The sequence below is a fragment of the Armigeres subalbatus genome, unplaced genomic scaffold (assembly GCF_024139115.2).
Source record: "Armigeres subalbatus isolate Guangzhou_Male unplaced genomic scaffold, GZ_Asu_2 Contig297, whole genome shotgun sequence".
Taxonomy (NCBI): Eukaryota; Metazoa; Arthropoda; class Insecta; order Diptera; family Culicidae; genus Armigeres; species Armigeres subalbatus.
This window is the reverse complement of record NW_026943038.1, coordinates 377,222-395,789: the sequence shown is the minus strand read 5'-3', so window position 1 is coordinate 395,789 and position 18,568 is coordinate 377,222. Positions and strand designations below refer to the sequence as shown.

Sequence of the window (18,568 nt, the reverse complement as noted above, 5' to 3'; positions counted from 1 at the left end):
AACCATTAAATTCATTCACATCACAGAAGGCTCGGCAAGCTCTCTTTTATTAGGCGACAGAAACATAATAGCCTCAATTTTGTTGAGATGCACATTACCTGCCCAAACAAATTGATGAATGTACTTCTTTCAGTCGATAAGCTTACTCTTGATGGTTTTGGTGGATGACAATACTATTTTTGTGACCGTACGACCGACGACCGACGGACTGGAGGTCAAAATTAGCCGAAACCTTTGTGAAAAAGTAATGATAATTATGAAAATTTCTAAATTTCGGGTAAATCTTTTATTGATATAAGTAGTGACTAAAACAAGGTTTTTAGAGAAAAATCTAAAGAGTTTTGAGAGATTCGCCTGTTCTCCGGGCCCTCCTTCCTTAGAAAACTTTTGGTTTATACTTGCTCGTTGGTGTTATAAAAAGGTAAACGATTCGTAAACATAAATATGATAAAATTTCGTTTTCGTTTTCGTATTTTAAGCCGAACACTTTTGAAAAAATATTCTGTCGAAAAAAAAAACAAAAAAAACAGAAAAAAAACATAAAATCAATTATGCAACTAATTTGGGTGCTATAATGAAAATGCAACATCAGAACAGTAGTTACATGACTACATTTTGCTTCAGCACATACAACTCGTGCTGAAAAAACCTTTTTTTTTGCAAATAGAATAAATAGAAATAGAATAAATGCTTATTTGTATATTCCCATGAAAAACTTATTCAGGCACATCACGCAGAACCTGTTTACATTCACCTTATTGAAGTATTGGTGGCCGAGCCTTACTTGTTGTTCACATTTTAATAAAAGTGATTGTATCGAGATCGGTTTAACATAACTGCTCGAAAACAGGCTATTTTTCACTACATACCTTTTAGTGCACCCACACATACACAAATACACATTTACAAACACGGGTATGTGCCAAAAACACACGATCAGACCGATTCAACTACTCGAGCTGAGTCGAATTGTATTTGAGTTTGTATACCACAACACTTCTAACGGAAAATAGGTTCTGGTGTCAAATGAGAACCTTTTAGTAAAACTTAATTATAGAAACGGCTAAACATCGAATCCAATGACCGGGCGCAGATTTGCGCAAGTCGTCAATCGGATATCCTAAAACTAGGCAAAAAATGCTACAAAATGATATAGTGAACGACCATTTTAGCCCTTTCCTTCCTAGTTAAAAATCAAATTGAATTTTATTATTAATTTCCATATATTTTCTATGGGACAAGAAAAAACACATCAAAACAGCTCAACTTAGAAAGATCCTGGTAATCTCATTTTTCATCCAAAATTTTTGAAATTTTTTCTGATGATTCTCGAAGTATTATAGAAGTCGGGAAATATGAAATAATTGTGATACCGGAAAAAATTTTTTTTTGGGTTTTTGCCATCGCGAAATCACTGTGCACCGGCGCGGCGTCGATCAACGATGTAATAAACGAAGCATTTTTTTCTAACGTTATGGAGATCGTTCCATGTGCTGCAACACACAACACCTTCATTGGTCGTCCGCGCCACGGTGCCGATTAGAATAGTATACGATTATACGTTCTTAATGAATTAATTTTCGATCCTATCACCGAGAGTTTCCACCGTGGAGCGAGAGTGACTTCGATGTTGTTTCAAGCGATTAAAATTTCCACGCTGCTTGACGCATTCTATGCGAAACAGCGTGTTGAGCGCCGGCTCTGGCTTTCGATAAGCGATCGCGACTCGTTAGGTTGCTAGAAAAGGGAAAATCGCGATATCGGTTGTCGTTGCAACTAGCGAGGGCCTTGGAAGTTGCATTTGGAATAACGAGCTCGCTAGTAGCGTAAGTGAGTTAGATGCGAGTACAAGTGAGTTGGATCGTTTCGCCGGAACGCGGGTGTTAAGTTGAATAGTTGATTGTGGAAGATGGCGAGCGTTGTCGAGTTGGAGGAAGTTGGTGAGCAGCGGAAGCTGTTGGACCAAATGGTCCTTGAATTCAGGAATATTTGCTACAAAGGTGTGGTGAAAGGCGATAAGCGAAAAACCATTCTGGAGAACATTTCCGGTCGGTTTACTCCGGGGAGGCTTGTTGCTGTGCTTGGACCATCCGGGGCGGGAAAGTCTTCGTTGTTAAATATTCTTTCAGGATTCAAGTGAGTTGAAGTTATGATTGAAATTCAAACGAAGAATGCTCAACATTGCTTTGTTTCGTAGAAAAAACGGCGTCATCGGAACAGTAACAATCAATGGTGAAACGATGAGCGACGAGTCTTTCCGAACCAAATGCGTCTACATCTCGCAGGATTACGATCTGATTGACCACCTAACGGTGCGCGAGATCATGGATTACGCCGCTGAGCTGAAAATGCCGCTTTCCAGTTCACCCATGGTGCGGATCAAAAGAGTAAACGACATCCTGGAGGTTTTGGGTCTACATCAAAGCATGACCACATTGGTCAAGAATTTATCCGGAGGGGAGAAGAAACGGCTCTCGATCGGTATGGAATTGATTACCAATCCGCCAATTATTCTGCTAGATGAGCCAACCAGCGGACTGGATAGTGTCTCGGCGATGCATTTAGTTCGATTCATTAAAACGCTGGCGCAGGAAGGACGGACGGTTATTAGTGTGATTCATCAACCGGCTTCCAGTTTGTTTCAACTGTTTGACGACGTATTTCTGCTGTCGGCGGGCAAGTGTATCTACAGTGGACCGATTGACGATCTGGTGGGTAGTTTGGGTGAAGCTGGATTCCACTGCCCCCGGTACTATAACCGAGCGGATTTCGGTAAGATATTGCATGATCGATAAATCGATAACATGTGTATTGCGTTAAATCACGGAAAGCTTGATCCGAGAAACCTTTAATGAATACAATACAGCTGATCTATCTCATCTTCTCGCATGTAGAATATAAAATATTTATTTCACGCATATGTGCTAGATAAAGTGATCAAATAGGGATTGAAATGGTAATTAAGAAATCGTGTTCAGCACAGCCGGTCCTGCAATCTCAAACCAATTGTAGTTGCAAGCAATCTAGTAATTACTATTATCATAATTGCGTGTAAAATTATGCATTTATCTTTCCCATCATCATCCACCGCCAAAAGAATAGTTTTGAAGGTAAATTATTTTTTGAGCCTCTAGGGGAATTTCTCACAATTATGAGATTTTACAATTCTTCCATTTACTTGCACTTCAATTTGTTTGTGTCAAACAGATACGTATTTCGTTTTCTGCTTGGACATTTCTTTAGTTTTGTATTGATTGTGCCAAAAGTTGATTTTGATACATAAGATTTTGCAGGGGCCCGAGCCATTATATCCCCGCTGGGACATTGCCGCCTCGCATCAGTATTCATTAAGTAAGGGTATGCCATAACACACTTTTTACTGGCGAAACGAAATGAAACGAAATTTTAAATGTCCTTGTTGATTCGGCTATAAAGCAAGACCATGCTGAGGGTGGCTGGGTTCGATTCCCGGTGCCGGTCTAGGCAATTTTCGAATTGGAAATTGTCTCGACTTCCCTGGGCATACAAGTATCATGATATACGAATGCAAAAATGGTTACTTGGCTTAGAAACCTCGCAGTTGATAACTGTGAAAGCGCTTAATGAACACTAAGCTGCGAGGCGGCTCTGTTCCAGTGTGGGGATGTAATGCTAATAAAAAGAAGAAGAAGAAGAAGAAGAAAAAGATGATGATTCGAAACGAAACGAAACGAAATATAAATTGTTTCCGCAACTTTGAAACGATACGAAATCAAGATCTTATTTGTTTCAAAATTTGATGAAACGAAACAAAATTTTTATATTTTTTCCGCGGAACTTTCATGGAATCGTTTTTATTATGTATACGATTCCAATTTCATGTTTCTAAAATCAAATTAAAAACTGTTTTGTTACCAGTAGCATTTAAGAGCCAGTTCGCGAGAAGCGCGACCCCCTTTCCAAGGGAGGTTGCAACGATGTTCTCCGATTTGGATGAAATTTTCAGGGTTTGTTCATATATGTATGAGAAGGCATTTTGCAAAATTTCAGATTTTTTCATTGAGGGGAAGTGGGGTAAAACGGCCCTTCAAAAATTATTGTTCAAAAATCGCCAAAACCAAAAAAATGCAATAACTTTGGCAATGAGTGACCGATTTTGTTTAAATTTTGCACGCCTTTTCTACTCAATTAGTACTTTATACCAAGTGGTTAATAGGGTTATAAAGTTGTTTACTTTCGGAGAAAAACGACTTTTTCGATAAAAAATGGTCGTTTTTCCAAAGGGAATATTTTTCACCAACAGATCTAGGATAAAAAACTAAACCCGTAAGGCAATTAAGGAACTAAAGAGCTTTCATCTCATATATAATTTAGAAGCGCCAACTCAAGAATTTCTAAGAAAATCGCAATTTTCTGCAACACTGTTTATTCTTAAGAAAGTTCGCACAAATTTCGACCCTACTTATGTTGATGTTTTCCGATCTGGTGAAAACTGTCCAAACTTTTTTGTCTAAGTTGAAATTAAAAATCAGAATTTTCTATTAGGGGAGTATAGGGTAAAATAGTCCTTAAAAAATAAATGTCAAAAAATACATATTTTTTTTATGTGAGTTTTAGCAGAAAATACATAAGTTTAAAAAAACTGTTTCTTCTTCCTTTCAATTCATCTATATTTTTCGTCTCAATAGATACGTATATCCTTCGCTGATCTATATTGGATAGCAAACTATTTGCAGAACAATTTTTAACAGAAGTAAAATAGAACCAAAATAAGTGCCTTAAACATTAGCACGTCTTTCGCAAACTGAACAAAAATGAACGAATTCTGCGAACGTGCTTGTTGATATTTTTTTTGAATAAGCTACAATTAATGTGGGTACCGGTAGTGATGTTGCTTTTACATCTATGCGAAAAAAAAAACAATTATTCTTAACGACAAATGAGCAATTTCGGTAAATTGGGTAAACTAGCCTTGTAAAAATAAAATGTCAAAAATTCATAAATTTTTATATGTGAGCTCAAGCAGAATATACATCAAACTTATTGAAACTTATTTCAGTGCGCCGACTTAAGAACAATCAATCAAATTATGAGTTTCTGCACATTAAACTGTTTGTTTGCAAGCCAGTTTGTGAGAATCGCAACTCCATTTTATCGTGCATCTGGCTGAAACTTACAAGGTTTATTTAAGGTTATATCTACACATATGTAGATGAAACTATTTCGCAAAATATTGGGATGGGGAGAGAGGGGTAAAATAGATCCCCAAATATAAATAATGTTACGAAACCAGATAATCGTAACCACACTTCTTAGATTTGATTATTCCGACCCAACTGGCAACTAATCTAGTGATTTTGCTAGTTTGCTTCGAAATTCTTCCAAGCTTAGTATTTTTATGGTTTTTTATCTGTCAACAATTAAATCCTTCACAATCTCTCAATCTCAAAAAATAACGTGAACTAGTCAACTAGTCATGTCATGTCTTAAACTCCCGTTCAAAAATATTGTTCCACCCAAATTAATGCTTTAGCTTGTTTCCATCCATTCGGAAATGAGAACATTTGTTTTGGTACTTCAACACGGTAGTCTATTCCTCGGTGAAAAAAGCAATAGATAGATTTCTTATGGTTGGTTGGAAATATGTTCATATAAGGTTAGTAAAGATTTGAAGAGAAAAAGGCTGATATTTAAAGCATAATTTTTACAATCAACTACACAGTCTTGCTGAGGTAGTCAAGCACTTTCAGGTGGTGTAAATTAAGCCGAGAATAAAACAGTTTTGCTTGGTAATCTTTTAATTAATTGATTAAGCGATCTACAATGTATATACTTTATCTATGAGTGTAGAAACGTGTATCCTAGAATTTGAAGTATTTTCATGAGGGGTGTGTTTTCAAATCGTCAGACAATTAATACTCTGTCCTATTCAATAGTATACACATTACATTGTTACGCTCTCCGTGTAAAAAACCAGCTCGATGTAGAAAAAAAAAGTTTTTCCCGTATTGTGCAAAATGAATGCAACTTTGTTAAACTTTGGAGTGTTTTTCACACAGTTGTGTAAACATAGAATCGAGGGTATTCCATTACCTATGAGATAAAATTGTCCAACCCTTGAAAATATATACACCCGATTAGAACTGGTATAATCCATTCAGTCAAACATTTTGTTTAGATTGTATCTCTGTAATATTAGCTAGCAGTTTGAAGGTTAGTAATTCAAAATGTATGAATGGTACACGGTTTGACAATAAACTTGCAGAATTTGGTTTAAACTGATAATGATGGAGGATGAAAGAGAGTTATGAATACCGCACAATCGTTACAAGCTACAAAAACAAGCCTATGGTAACCTGATGCAAGTAGGTATTGTTTTTTTTTCGCATAGCTGTTAAAGCAACATCAGTACCGGTACCCACAGTAATTGTAGCTGATTCAAAAAAAAATATCAAATGCAAATAGTTTGCTATCTAATATAGATCAGCGAAGGATATACGTATCTATTGAGACTAAAAATATAGAGGAATTGAAAGGAAGAAGAAACAGTTTTTTTAAACTTATGTATTTTCCACTAGAACTCACATAAAAAAAATATGTATTTTTTGACATGTATTTTTAAAGGACTATTTTACCCTACACTCCCCTAATAGAAAATTCTGATTTTTAATTTCAATCAAGACAAAAAATTTTGGACAGTTTTCACCAGATCGGAAAACATCAACATAAGTAGGGTCGAAATTTTGTGCGAACTTTCTTAAGAATAAACAGTGTTGCAGAAAATTGCGATTTTCTTAGAAATTCTTGAGTTGGCGCTTCTGAATTATATATGAGATGAAAGCTCTTTAGTTCCTTAATTGCCTTACGGGTTTAGTTTTTTATCCTAGATCTGTTGGTAAAAAATATTCCCTTTGGAAAAACGACCATTTTTTATCGAAAAAGTCATTTTTCTCCGAAAGTAAACAACTTTATAACTATATTAACCACATGGTATAAAGTACTAATTGAGTAGAAAAAGCGTGCAGAACAAAATCGGTCAGTCATTGCCAAAGTTATTGCATTTTTTTGGTTTTGGCGATTTTTGAACAATAATTTTTGAAGGGCCGTTTTACCCCACTTCCCCTCAATGAAAAAATCTGAAATTTTGCTAAATGTCTTCTCATACATATATGAACATACCCTGAAAATTTCATCCAAATCGGAGAATATCGATACAAGAGGGGGTCGCGCTTCTCGCGAACTGGCTCTTAATAACAGAAGAAGCAGGATAAATAAAACGCTGCGTTCTCATTCATATACCATTAGCAATAAGACATGTTCGCTCTGCCATGTAACACAATATAAAATACATCATCATCAATGGTACCCACCACTTTCAAATGAATTATTATCGTTGAGCGCATGTCCTCTAAACCTTGATTTTTCTATTTGAAAATATATTGTAAACCAGGGTTGCTGAAGGTATGAAAAAAAAAACATACTCAGCAGTTTCCAGGATATGCGGATACTAACACAATCCAACTCTCTTAATGTACAAGATACGTCATTTGTGCTAGACTGTTATTACTGTTATAATTGTTGGGACAATATGGACAATACCGCAAAATAGGACGAACGTGCCTAATATTGCGTGCCTCAGTGTTTTAGAATGTCATTTGATGTTTTTTCATAAAGGTGTTTTGTTTCACTTTTTTTTTCTTTTTTCGAAAAACGTATAACTGAATAATTCTATAGTTTGCCCAACAGTACATTGCGCTGAATATAAAATCTGAGGAAATAAAGCGAAATCATTTTAATAGGGACGTAACGTGTCATATGAAATTCAGTCATTAGAACACACCAATTTATAAGTAATGCCCTGGTAGACAAAGTTATTCTATTCTGATTCATTTTACTAGCACTTACACTCTATGACCTACTCAAAGGTGTATCGAATTTGATTAATTTTTGATCGAAATTGAAAAACACAAAATATGAGTAAAATATAGTGCTTCATTAAAATGATTATTTCACTAAAACTAGAGATCTGTTTGCAGTAAAAAGCACTCAGATGGATTACTTTGCTTCCCACAGTTGTATCAAAAATGGTAAAAGAGCATTATCATTTTTTATGAAATCATCAAGAAAGGGGAAGACTTGATCCAAAAGATATTTTAGTTACTAGATAAAGATTGTCGCTTCGGTTCCCTTTGTTCTGCTGTCCGAAACATGTGTGGTACATACCTGTCAAATCGTATGGATTTTCCTTCTTTGACATTTAGCTCCCCTATCCTCGCCGGCAAAAGATGTTCCGGACAGCGACGACAGCGACAATCTTTATCTAGTAACTAAAATATCTTTTCTTGATCCCCCTTGTTTTAATAGGGGAAAGTGAGGGGAAAGTAGGGGAAAGTAGGGGAAAGTGAGGAGACTTGATCCCCCTTGTTTTAACGAGAATCAAAGTAGTTTTGTTCTAGCGTATTTTTTGTATAGATCTTCTAGGCAAATGATCGTTATGTGGTGATTTATTTTTCGGACTAGCTGACCCGACAAACTTTGTCCCGTCCAATATTTATTGTATGAACATTTTTGAGAATCGATTCACACAATTGATCGGGGTTCGTTACATATTCACTTCGATACTTACTACTGCGTTATGTTTTTGTATGATGTTGGTAGTGTTGGTCATACGCCAAAATTGAAAATATGTATAATTGTTTAGGTAAAAATGCCGTTTTATAAAATTTTCCAATTTGGTCCAGCCGTTCTCGAGTTTCTTGCGACAATGACAAACAAACGTTCATTTTTTTAGGTCACTACAAATATTAAATTTATTTTAACTTCTTCAACTTTCCAAAAATATTGAGGAGGGAAGAAAAAGCTTTTTAGCGATTTTTTTTTAAATTTTGAACATTTTGCATCAGTGTTTTTATCTTGGTACGAAATATATCATTTCTAGACCAACATTTGAAAAGGGCGTAACAGCCAAAATTTATTCCTTCTGATTTCTCGTCTACATATATAGCTTTATATGTGGACAAAAAATCAGAAGGAATAAATTTTGGTTGTGACGCCCTTTTCAAATGTTGGTCTAGATTTATAGACCATAAAGTTGTCACCAAAAGTATTTTAAATAAAAATACGATCATATATCTCTTCTGGCATAAATATTATATATTCTATTAGGTCACGTATATTAAGGGAACTCTTACTTATTACAGATTTTGTCTAACCTCCCTTGCAATATATGGCCGACCCATTTCCATACATGTACTCGATCATCTATTGTTATTGGTAATTAATGGCTTTTATGTTGCTCAGCACACGATATTCAGCTGTAAGGCCGTCCGAATTATAAATTTTATACATCATCTGCGTTATTTTTTATAGTTCACAACATGTTTCACAATAGAGTAGTACATTTGAATTTTGGTGCGTGGATCAATCCGGTTGGGTCTTTAAATATTTCAAAACTTGCGAAAGTAGCCCCAGCCTATCTAACTCGTGCTTCCATGTCGATCCCAATTTCGCCATCTGATAATATCAGACTGTCAAGATATTGAAATCCTTCTATCATCTAGCTACTGCAAAGTTTAAGGGATTGTTCCCGTTGACACTCAACCACCTGGTCCTGCTGACTTGATGGTGTCACGCCGCATACGGTCAGTTCGTTGAGCCCACTCCGCATAAAAGAGCGTCGAAGTACTATTATAGCGTATCGTGATCATCAGTCAAATTAGAGTCGCCTAGATGTTGAGCAACAATACTACCAAAACTATAATAAACTTCAGGTTTGCTACACGGTCAATCGCACCCTCCAAGATCATATCGATTACGCAGAGAATTAACAGCACAGTGTCTTTGTCCAGACAGATTTTCAAAAAACCAATATCTCTGAAACACCCACTACACGATAGTATAGACTTTCCTCTTTCACGTAAATGCAATTATAAATTGTTTTATCCACCACCATACATTTTTGGTGGAAGTGAGTTTCGTGGTGAATTGGATTTATATGGAGCTTGCACTAAAATACCGAGAAAAAATTGTTCTAGATCCCCCGATAGAACATTTTTATTTACCCACGACATAAAAGGGAGAAGAGTCGTTTGGCCGAAACCCATTTGACCGAATGCCACTAGGCCGAAAGTCATTTGGCCGAAAGGGTCATTTAGCCGAAAGGGTCGTTTGCCCGAAAGGGTCATTTAGCCGGATAGGTCATTTGGCCGAAAGGGTCATTTGAAAAGTGAGATATTGGGAATGAGAAGAGAGACGTCTAGCCTCTCATTCTTCATTTTACTCTTCTCACTGTAAAAAGTGAGAAGCGCGAAATGAGTAGTGAGACGTCTTCTTACATTTAACAGTGAGAAGTGAAAAATGAGAAGTGAGAAGAGGGACGTCTCTCTTCTCATTCTCAATACTTCACTTCTAGCTGTTAAAAGTGAGAAGAGAGAAATGAAGAGTGAGAAGTGAGAAGTCTCACTTCGCACTCCTCATTTATCACTTCGCTATGAAAACGAGAAGCATAAAGTGAGTAGTGAGACTTCGACTTCACGCTCCTCTTTTTTTACAGTTTGAAGTGAGAAGTGAGGAGTAAGAAATGAGACGTCTCACTTCTCACTCCTCAATTATCCCTTCTTGCTGCAAAAAGTGAGAAGCGCGAAGTGAGTAATAAGACGTCTCACTACTCACTTCGCGCTCCTAATTTTTTTACAGTGAGAAGTGAGAAATGAGGAATGAGAATTGAGAAGTCTCTCTTCTTACTCCTAATTTCTAACTTTTCAAATGACCTATTCGGCCAAATGTTTTATTCCGCCAAATGACCATTTCGGTCAAACGACCCTTTCGGCCAAACGAATCTTTCAACCAAATGGCTCTTTCGGCCATATGACCCTTTCGGCCAAACGACCCTATTTGCCAAACGTCCCTTTTCGGCCAAACGACCGTTTCGACCAAATGACCCTTTCGGCCAAATGGCCCTTCTGGCCAAAGGACCCTTTCGGCCTAATGACCCTTTCGGCCAAACATCCCTTTCGACCAAACGATACTTTCGGTCAAACGACCCTTTCGGCCTAATGGTCTGCCAAATGGTATATTCGGCCAAACAACTTTCGGCCTAGTGGCATTTGGCCAAATGGCTGAGTTTCGGCCAAACGACTCTTCCCCACATAAAAGAGGGGATATAATTTTTTTTTACCTCGGGCTGAAAGTCTCGATAAAAAGAAAAAAAAAATTGCGTGGTGGGTGATTCATAGATACTGATTTAAAAAAAATAATATTCCCCATAGAGACACCGTGACTTCTTCTTCTTCTACTTCTATGGCTCTACATTCCAACTGGAACTTGGCCTGCTTTTCAACTTAGTCTATTAGCATTTTCTCAGTTATTAATTGAAAGCTTTTCCATGCCCGCCATTGCATGAGTATGTAATTTGTGTGGCAAGTCCAATGGATACACTATGCCCAAGGTGTCAAGAAACTTTCCAACCCGAAAACATCCTAGACCGGACCGAGAATCGAACTCGCCATCTCCGGATTTGCAATCCTACACCTTTGCTAACAAGGCTACAGGAGACCCAGACCGTGACAGACCGTGACAAACCGTGACAGTGGAAATGAATCGCATCCTTTCAGAATAGAGTCAGACAGAGCTCCGACCCTATCAGAAAATCCCTTGCATCCCTGGGCCACATAGATTTCCGTGATTCAGACACTGAAAAACCAATATAGGGACACTTCTAACTAGTTGATCTACTCCAGAACGATGCGGGGTGGGGCAAAATATTGCATAATATTTGCCACAACATTTGCACAAACAGCATTGGCTCAGCCGACAACCGGTCGACCTTGGGAGCCCCTTTTGATTTCATGCTTCGGATGGCTACTTTTTGAAAAACACTGGCTGAGAATTTCAGCTGTCCAAGTGATTAATTGAGGCAACAACCTCCGGTTGCTGCAGCCATCTTTCTTCATCAGTCAGGAAATCTACCCATGCCCGCCTGTCCTGTCTACAGCAGCGCCCGGCTCACACTTACCGAGATACATATCGTTGACGGGACTTGTACTTGACTTCTCTGATTCTTCCAGTTCCGCAGCCTTTGCTTCTCTACGCTGCTTAATCTCCACAATGTGAATGGACGTAAGCCGGCCGCACACCACGTAAGAGCACAGACAAAATCTGCAATCAAGCGCTGTAAAGGAATCCGGCAGAACAACGCTAAACCCTAGAAGAGAAATAAACGAAGTCATAGGAATAAGGTTCGGACCTCCGTAAAGGATGAAGATTTTATACGTTGGCCCTATGTACCCCTAAAGGTGTTCAGAACACAAGAGTGAGAGTGTGAGAATTGGGTCCCACAATTAATGCCGTATGTACATGGGTGCTGAGAAGGTAACCAATTACAGTGCTGTATAGCATATGTGTTGTGTAACTTTGATTTGCTATTTTTACAAAGTAATAGAGATTTTAGATTTTTTTGACGTAGGACTTACGTCTCTCTTTACTATACCGGATGTCATTTCAAAATATTCAAATCGACCGCGTTACGTTGTGTTGAAAGATTTTAAACGTTAATAGCGTCCGTCACAGTGCACGAATTTCTGCGGTAAGCCCCTCAATCGACAGATTTCAAGTATGCCTTCCATGTCCGTGCTTGATAAGACCCGAAAAACTTGTTTCAATAGGCATGAAACTGTTTTCAATGAAAAACATTGAGATCAAGGGAACCTATAAATATGGGTACCGCATAATTCTTGCATCATTCCATTACCACGTTCTGGTTGGTGCAGACACCAGCGAATGAGCTGCCGCTGGGTCTGCCGGGAAGCCATAAAATAGCGCAACGCGATTTTTTCCTTTCATTCTGACCGGGACAAGCGAAGCAACCGCATCATCGATTGAACAGCACTCACACCTTTTAGCAAGGAATGAAGTCTGCACCGACCGCTTTTTCGGCTCGACACCATCGAAGCGACCATCATCAGCCGAAACCTAGCCAGTACACACTAACTTTCACCTACTCAGTGACTGAGTAAAATTGTATTGCTCTCTCTTTCTATCCCACGGAAATTTTACTCAATTTCCGTCAAAAGCAGGACAACTCAAAACTATGAGTAATCCTGCTTTTGACGGAAATTGAGTAAAATTTCCTTGGGAAGAAAAGAGATGGCAATACAATTTTACTCAGTCACTGAGTAGGTGAAAGTTAGAGTGTACATCAGCAGTCCACCCTACAGACCCGACAAAGCAGCAATGCTGAGCAGATACCGGCAGCAGCAGCAGAGTCGAGCCGAGACCGGCCGGCATCGGTGCTGAGCCGAGACAGCCTGAAGAAAAGCCACATGATGTAGCATGTATGTCCAAAAAACAAACGGTTCTTCAGAGAGCCAATAATAGAGATCAATATCAATACTTTCAATACCCTTCGGGATAGAAATTGTACTTGGGTGCCAAATCTAATATTCTAGAGATAAAATTTTATGCGATTTTCATAAATAGCGTCAAAACTAACAGTGGATACATTTTCTGATTTTACCGCGAAGTGGACGAAGTACTTCGCTTGACCATGCCTTTAAAGATTAATAAGATGTCCAAATCTCTCACATAATCTTATTTGGATAAAAAAAAACGATAACAGCTCAAACATTAATAAACTATCAATCGATTTTTCATCAAATGTTGGATTTTTAATTGATAAAATTGATAAAAATTTGATGATTGATATAAAAAAAAATATGTAGATAAACATTGTTTGATACTGACCGCACACAAAGCGAACGATCGTCCCATGTTACCAATTCTAAATCTTATCACCCGAAATCCCATGTCCGGGTGTTTCCTTCCTTTTACTACTAACAATGTTATAGGGGCCCTCCTTAGCCGTGCGGTAAAACGCGCGGCTACAAAGCAAGACCATGCTGAGGGTGGCTGGGTTCGATTCCCGGTGCCGGTCTAGGCAATTTTCGGATTGGAAATTGTCTCGACTTCCCTGGACATAAAAGTATCATCGTGCTAGCCTCATGATATACGAATGCAAAAATGGTAACCTGGCTTAAAAACCTCGCAGTTAATAACTGTGGAAGTGCTTAATGAACACTAAGCTGCGAGGCGGCTCTGAAAAGAACACGTACTTCCCACCTGAACTGCAATTCTAAGCTCGCTTGCCCGGCTTATTGGCCTGTATCTAGCGAAAAGTCCCGTTAGGAAATAGACGCCAGCAGCGAGCAACAAGCGTAAAAAAGAAGAAGCCCTTCTCAAACGCGTTGATGATGATGACGCTTTGGCTGACAAGACACTACCTGATTGGCCCACCAATTGGGAAGCAGAGAAGATTCAAAATAAGGTATAAAAGAAAAGTGCATTCGCTCGTAGAGCATTCAGTCTTTTTTATACCATCACTAGAAATTCGCGGTTATTTGAAAAGATCGTTTTCTTACTTTTTGCACTTAGCCGAAGCAAACAGCCTTTTTCAAGGCTCTAAGAGTTAAAATAATGTTCTCCTTCAGTCGCTATCGCACGGATTAGAAGGCTCTTCAGTGGAAGGGCTGAGATACAGTCTACATCCCCTGCTGAGCCAACTTGTGGTTTATTTCAGGCAGTCCTTCAGTGGGAAGGTTGCCACTGTCGAGGCTAATATTTCGTGACCGGACAGATACTTCCTGAATTTTTTTTTTGATGATTCTTGTTTGAGGTAGATTTGATTTCTGTGTCGGTTTGATGAGAAGATTTTGCCAAGGAATGGTATGCAACGCCGATTATTTATCCAAAATAGTTGATGTGAGAAATTTGGACATATTATGTATCTTAAAGGCATGGTCAAGTCAAGTCCTACGTCCACTTAGCGGTTATGTCACAGACATTACCCACTGTTCGTTTTTGGAAAAATGTTTTATTTTCCATAAAACAAGTGGAACTGCAACTATCAAAAAGCAAAGTTGTTTTCAGTGTATCGTATCTTTGCATCTTGTGAGGTAAACGAAAATCTGCAACCAGACACCAAGGAATCGCCCAGGCAGCAACCGCCGTGCATGAGCCAAAATGACCTCCGACCTATAACTGTACAGAAATCCCCGCAGGTCATCCGCGCATGTTTCTTGCATTGGTGAGTCTACCGTATATGGAATCCTCTCTACGGGATTGTCCGAGGTCGTATCTATGCCGTTAACAAGTAGCATGGCATTCGAATGATTTTAGGGGGGCTAATTAAATCCTAGGTTGGGCTAAAGCCCCCCTTGTCCCTCTGTAGTTACGCCAATGCCTATATAGCACGTACATGACAATATTTTACAACATAGATAACTGAAGAATTGCCATTCATTCCAAATTAACAAAAAATAAAGATTAAAAGTACATAGTCAAATCGTTAAAAAAAAAAGGCAAAAAGATAGTACTTTCAGATAAGCGCTTGAAATTTAAGCAAACGCGTATTTCGTTTTCTGTTCGAACATTTGTAATAAAACGCTGAAATGATATTAAAAGTAATCGGTCGATCCGATCCGAGTAACCGATCGGTCGTGAAAACTGGACCTCGGCTTACCAGTATTCGATATAAATTCGATACAAATGACGCAGCCGCGCTGTTGCCATCTAGCGGCGACGGACGTGTGCGTGAAATCACTGTTTTTCAACATGATGAAGTATAGGAAGTATATTTAAAAATGCTTTTAAAATCTTATTAACAATGATATGTTGAAAACTTTTAAATACATAGGGTTAGAATTTTAAAGAACTACATGTTAGGTATTTTATCTACACATGTTTTTTAAATCAAAATAATTCAATTTTCGTGTTACCTATATAAAAAGTAAATTAAATTTCTAACCCAAAAAAATGAACAATTTTCGGCTAAAATGTGTTTAACGCTTTAATAAGAATTTTAAAATTGACGTCCTATATCCCTTGCTGGGTGAAATAAAAAAGCAGCGTCAAGATCAATTGAAACCGAGGCGTTGTCCCGTCAAGGCATTTTTTACAAATAATCGCTTGGCGTCGGTAGCAGCGCTAGTAGGTACGCGTCGGAGGCAGAAGCTGTGAAAATTTATTCGCATGGATGGAGTGGGAGTCTATCGCATTTCTGCGCCAAATCATCGAATGGTTGACGTCAGTAACAGTCAGGCTGCGGGGACCTCCATATGTAAATATAGAGCTCATTGCGGTTCATGTGCGGTGGTTGTTGTCGGGGTGCTCGTCTCCTACGTGAGATTATGATACGGACCGCTAGGTTACTACCTATCATAGCTTGTGATCGACAAGCTGTGAGGTTACCACTCTACCACTGAAATGTCCAGTAACTTGTCGTGAATAATCAAAAAAATTTACCTAAAAATTTTCTAAACATACAAGCTTTCCATTTATCTTTAAATTTACACTATTCCATGTTTCCTGACAACCCACGTTTTATAGCCTTGGAAATAGCTTCCATGTCAAGCTGCCCCGGTATCGAACTCTTGACATTGCGGTTCAACAATGGCGATGCTCAAGGGCGCCCCTCCATCGGTGAGGACGTCAGCTACCGTAACAGCATCCTTACTCCGTACCGGAATACGTGCCTAACCAGCAAATCACGACGTTCGCGATATCCCGTGCCCCAGTGGAAGCAATTCTCCGTGCTGTTGCGGCGATCGCTCCGGTCCACTGCTAGAGATTTTGTAAGTAAAATTATTGCTACATTATAATGGGGTATAGTTCCAAATGTGTTTTGATTGCAGTTCTTTGCTCAACTTCGAGTTATTGCTCACATCGTAGTTGGATTTTTGCTTGGAGTGGTGTTCTACAATGCAGGAAAAGATGCATCAACCGTCATGACAAACGCAGCTGGTCTATTTTTCTTTCACATCTTCATCTTTTTCGGCAACTCTATGCCTTGTACTGTGACATGTAAGTTATATCAATAAATGTTATCTAGATTAAATATTGACGTTTGAGGAATTTTGCAGTCCCATCGGAGGCGAAAATCTTCGTCCGCGAGCATCTCAACAATTGGTACTCGCTGGAGGCTTACTACCTGGCCAAGTTCTTCGCCGATCTTCCACTGCAGCTCATCTGCCCAACTGTGTTCGTCATCATCGCGTACTTCCTGACCGGCCAACCAATGGAACCGATGCGATTCGGGATGTTCTGGGCCATGTGTCAACTGTTGGGCATCTTTGCTCAAACTGTTGGACTACTCTCCGGTGCCGCATTTGATATCCAGATGGCAACGTTCTTCGTTCCCAGTATGAGCATACCTGCCATGCTGTTTTCGGGATATTTCATCAAGTCGTACGAGATGCTCGATTTTTTGCAACCGGTGTCCTATACGTCGTTTTTCCGATACACAATGCAAGGCTCACTGCAGGCCATCTATGGTTACAACCGGACGGACTTTCCTTGTTCGCAAATTATGTGTTATTACAATAGACCAACAAAATTTCTTAAGTTCATGGACGCCCCGGAAACGGGGTTTGAGATTAACGTTTACGTAATGTTGGCATTCATCGCTATATTCCAGGTGATATTATACATATGTTTAAGAAGGCGGTTGAAGATATTTCAATAAACTTATTTATTACACATTCGATTCTTCAGATAAAATATAAATCATAAGGAATACACCCTTAATTGTTAACAAAGCTAGCTAAATGCAAGACTAACTAAATTTTGAACGATAAAATCGACACTCATTCGCTTGCTTTTGGATGACTATTCATATTAAACCCTACCTGATTTTACTGTTCTTGCCCGTGCGGGAAATATAATTCAACACAGCACTAAAACAAGGGGAAAGGAATGTCAAATCGACTTCTTTGTTGATGCACATGTTTCACCTATCTGAATTGACTATCCTAAGAACGATACGAATCTCTGGCCTGGGACGATATCACTGTTCGCACGGCAGACGGCGCCATTATCACAACCCAGCTCAGCTTTTGTTTTTCAGCCTGTAGCGCATCACGTAGAACGCCGCCACCCGGAAGACGAAGAAAATCACCGCCAGGGCTATCACAGCCTCGACAAAGTCCGCGCTCAGCATGTCGATCTCCTTGAGGAACTTCTTTGGCAGCACGAAGTGGCAGTACGTTTCCTCGCACTCCAGCTTGGGCCGGTCGTAACCGAAGATGGCCACCGTTGCACCCTGGAGGGCGTACTTGAGGAACGAGATGTGGAACAACCAGTGCATGATGACGTGCGCGTCGTTCAGGTGGATGAAGAACCCGGAGAAGATCAGAAACGGGCAGATGAAGAAGGGCCCGAAGATGGCTCCGTTCTGAAAAAGAAAATGGAATCAAATGGGAGACATTCTGATTAGTTAATATCTATGTATTTGTGGATAAGTAGAATATAGGGAAAATGATAATGATGTCAAAAACTATCCCTCCTGCTCACATTCCCAACGTTTATTGCTCGTCCGCATTACAACCTACTCGCTTCACTTGAAATTAAAAGCTTAATCACCCTTTTGATACAATTTAAGGAATTTTGCTAATTTTTGTTAACTCTTATGTATGGTGAAACATAAAGTTGTGAAATTTGATCCTGTATCACTAGACTATGAATTAAAGTGGGGTCTCTGAAACCAATCGGGGACGAATGAGAATCTTATTTCAAAGTTTGTGGCGAGAAGTATTTTTCG

At 38.9% G+C, this 18,568-nt stretch overlaps 2 protein-coding genes across 2 annotated transcripts in view; one reads left to right on the top strand and one right to left on the bottom strand.

The window, feature by feature from the left end:
- The first annotated feature begins 1,675 nt into the window (after positions 1 to 1,675).
- Positions 1,676 to 17,494, top strand: LOC134203951 (ATP-binding cassette sub-family G member 4-like). Its single transcript, XM_062678790.1, has 5 exons — positions 1,676 to 2,136; positions 2,198 to 2,772; positions 16,360 to 16,604; positions 16,665 to 16,833; positions 16,893 to 17,494. Exons 1-5 carry the CDS (start codon positions 1,910 to 1,912, stop codon positions 17,492 to 17,494), a joined length of 1,818 nt encoding a protein of 605 aa, XP_062534774.1. The 5' UTR covers positions 1,676 to 1,909.
- The window catches only part of LOC134203937 (ATP-binding cassette subfamily G member 4-like), a 93,152-nt gene continuing 92,060 nt past the window's right edge, over positions 17,477 to 18,568 (bottom strand). The window contains exon 11 of the mRNA XM_062678773.1: positions 17,477 to 18,202. Within this exon, the coding sequence (XP_062534757.1) occupies positions 17,858 to 18,202 (345 nt within the window). The 3' untranslated portion in view covers positions 17,477 to 17,857. The remainder of the gene's footprint in view (positions 18,203 to 18,568) is intronic.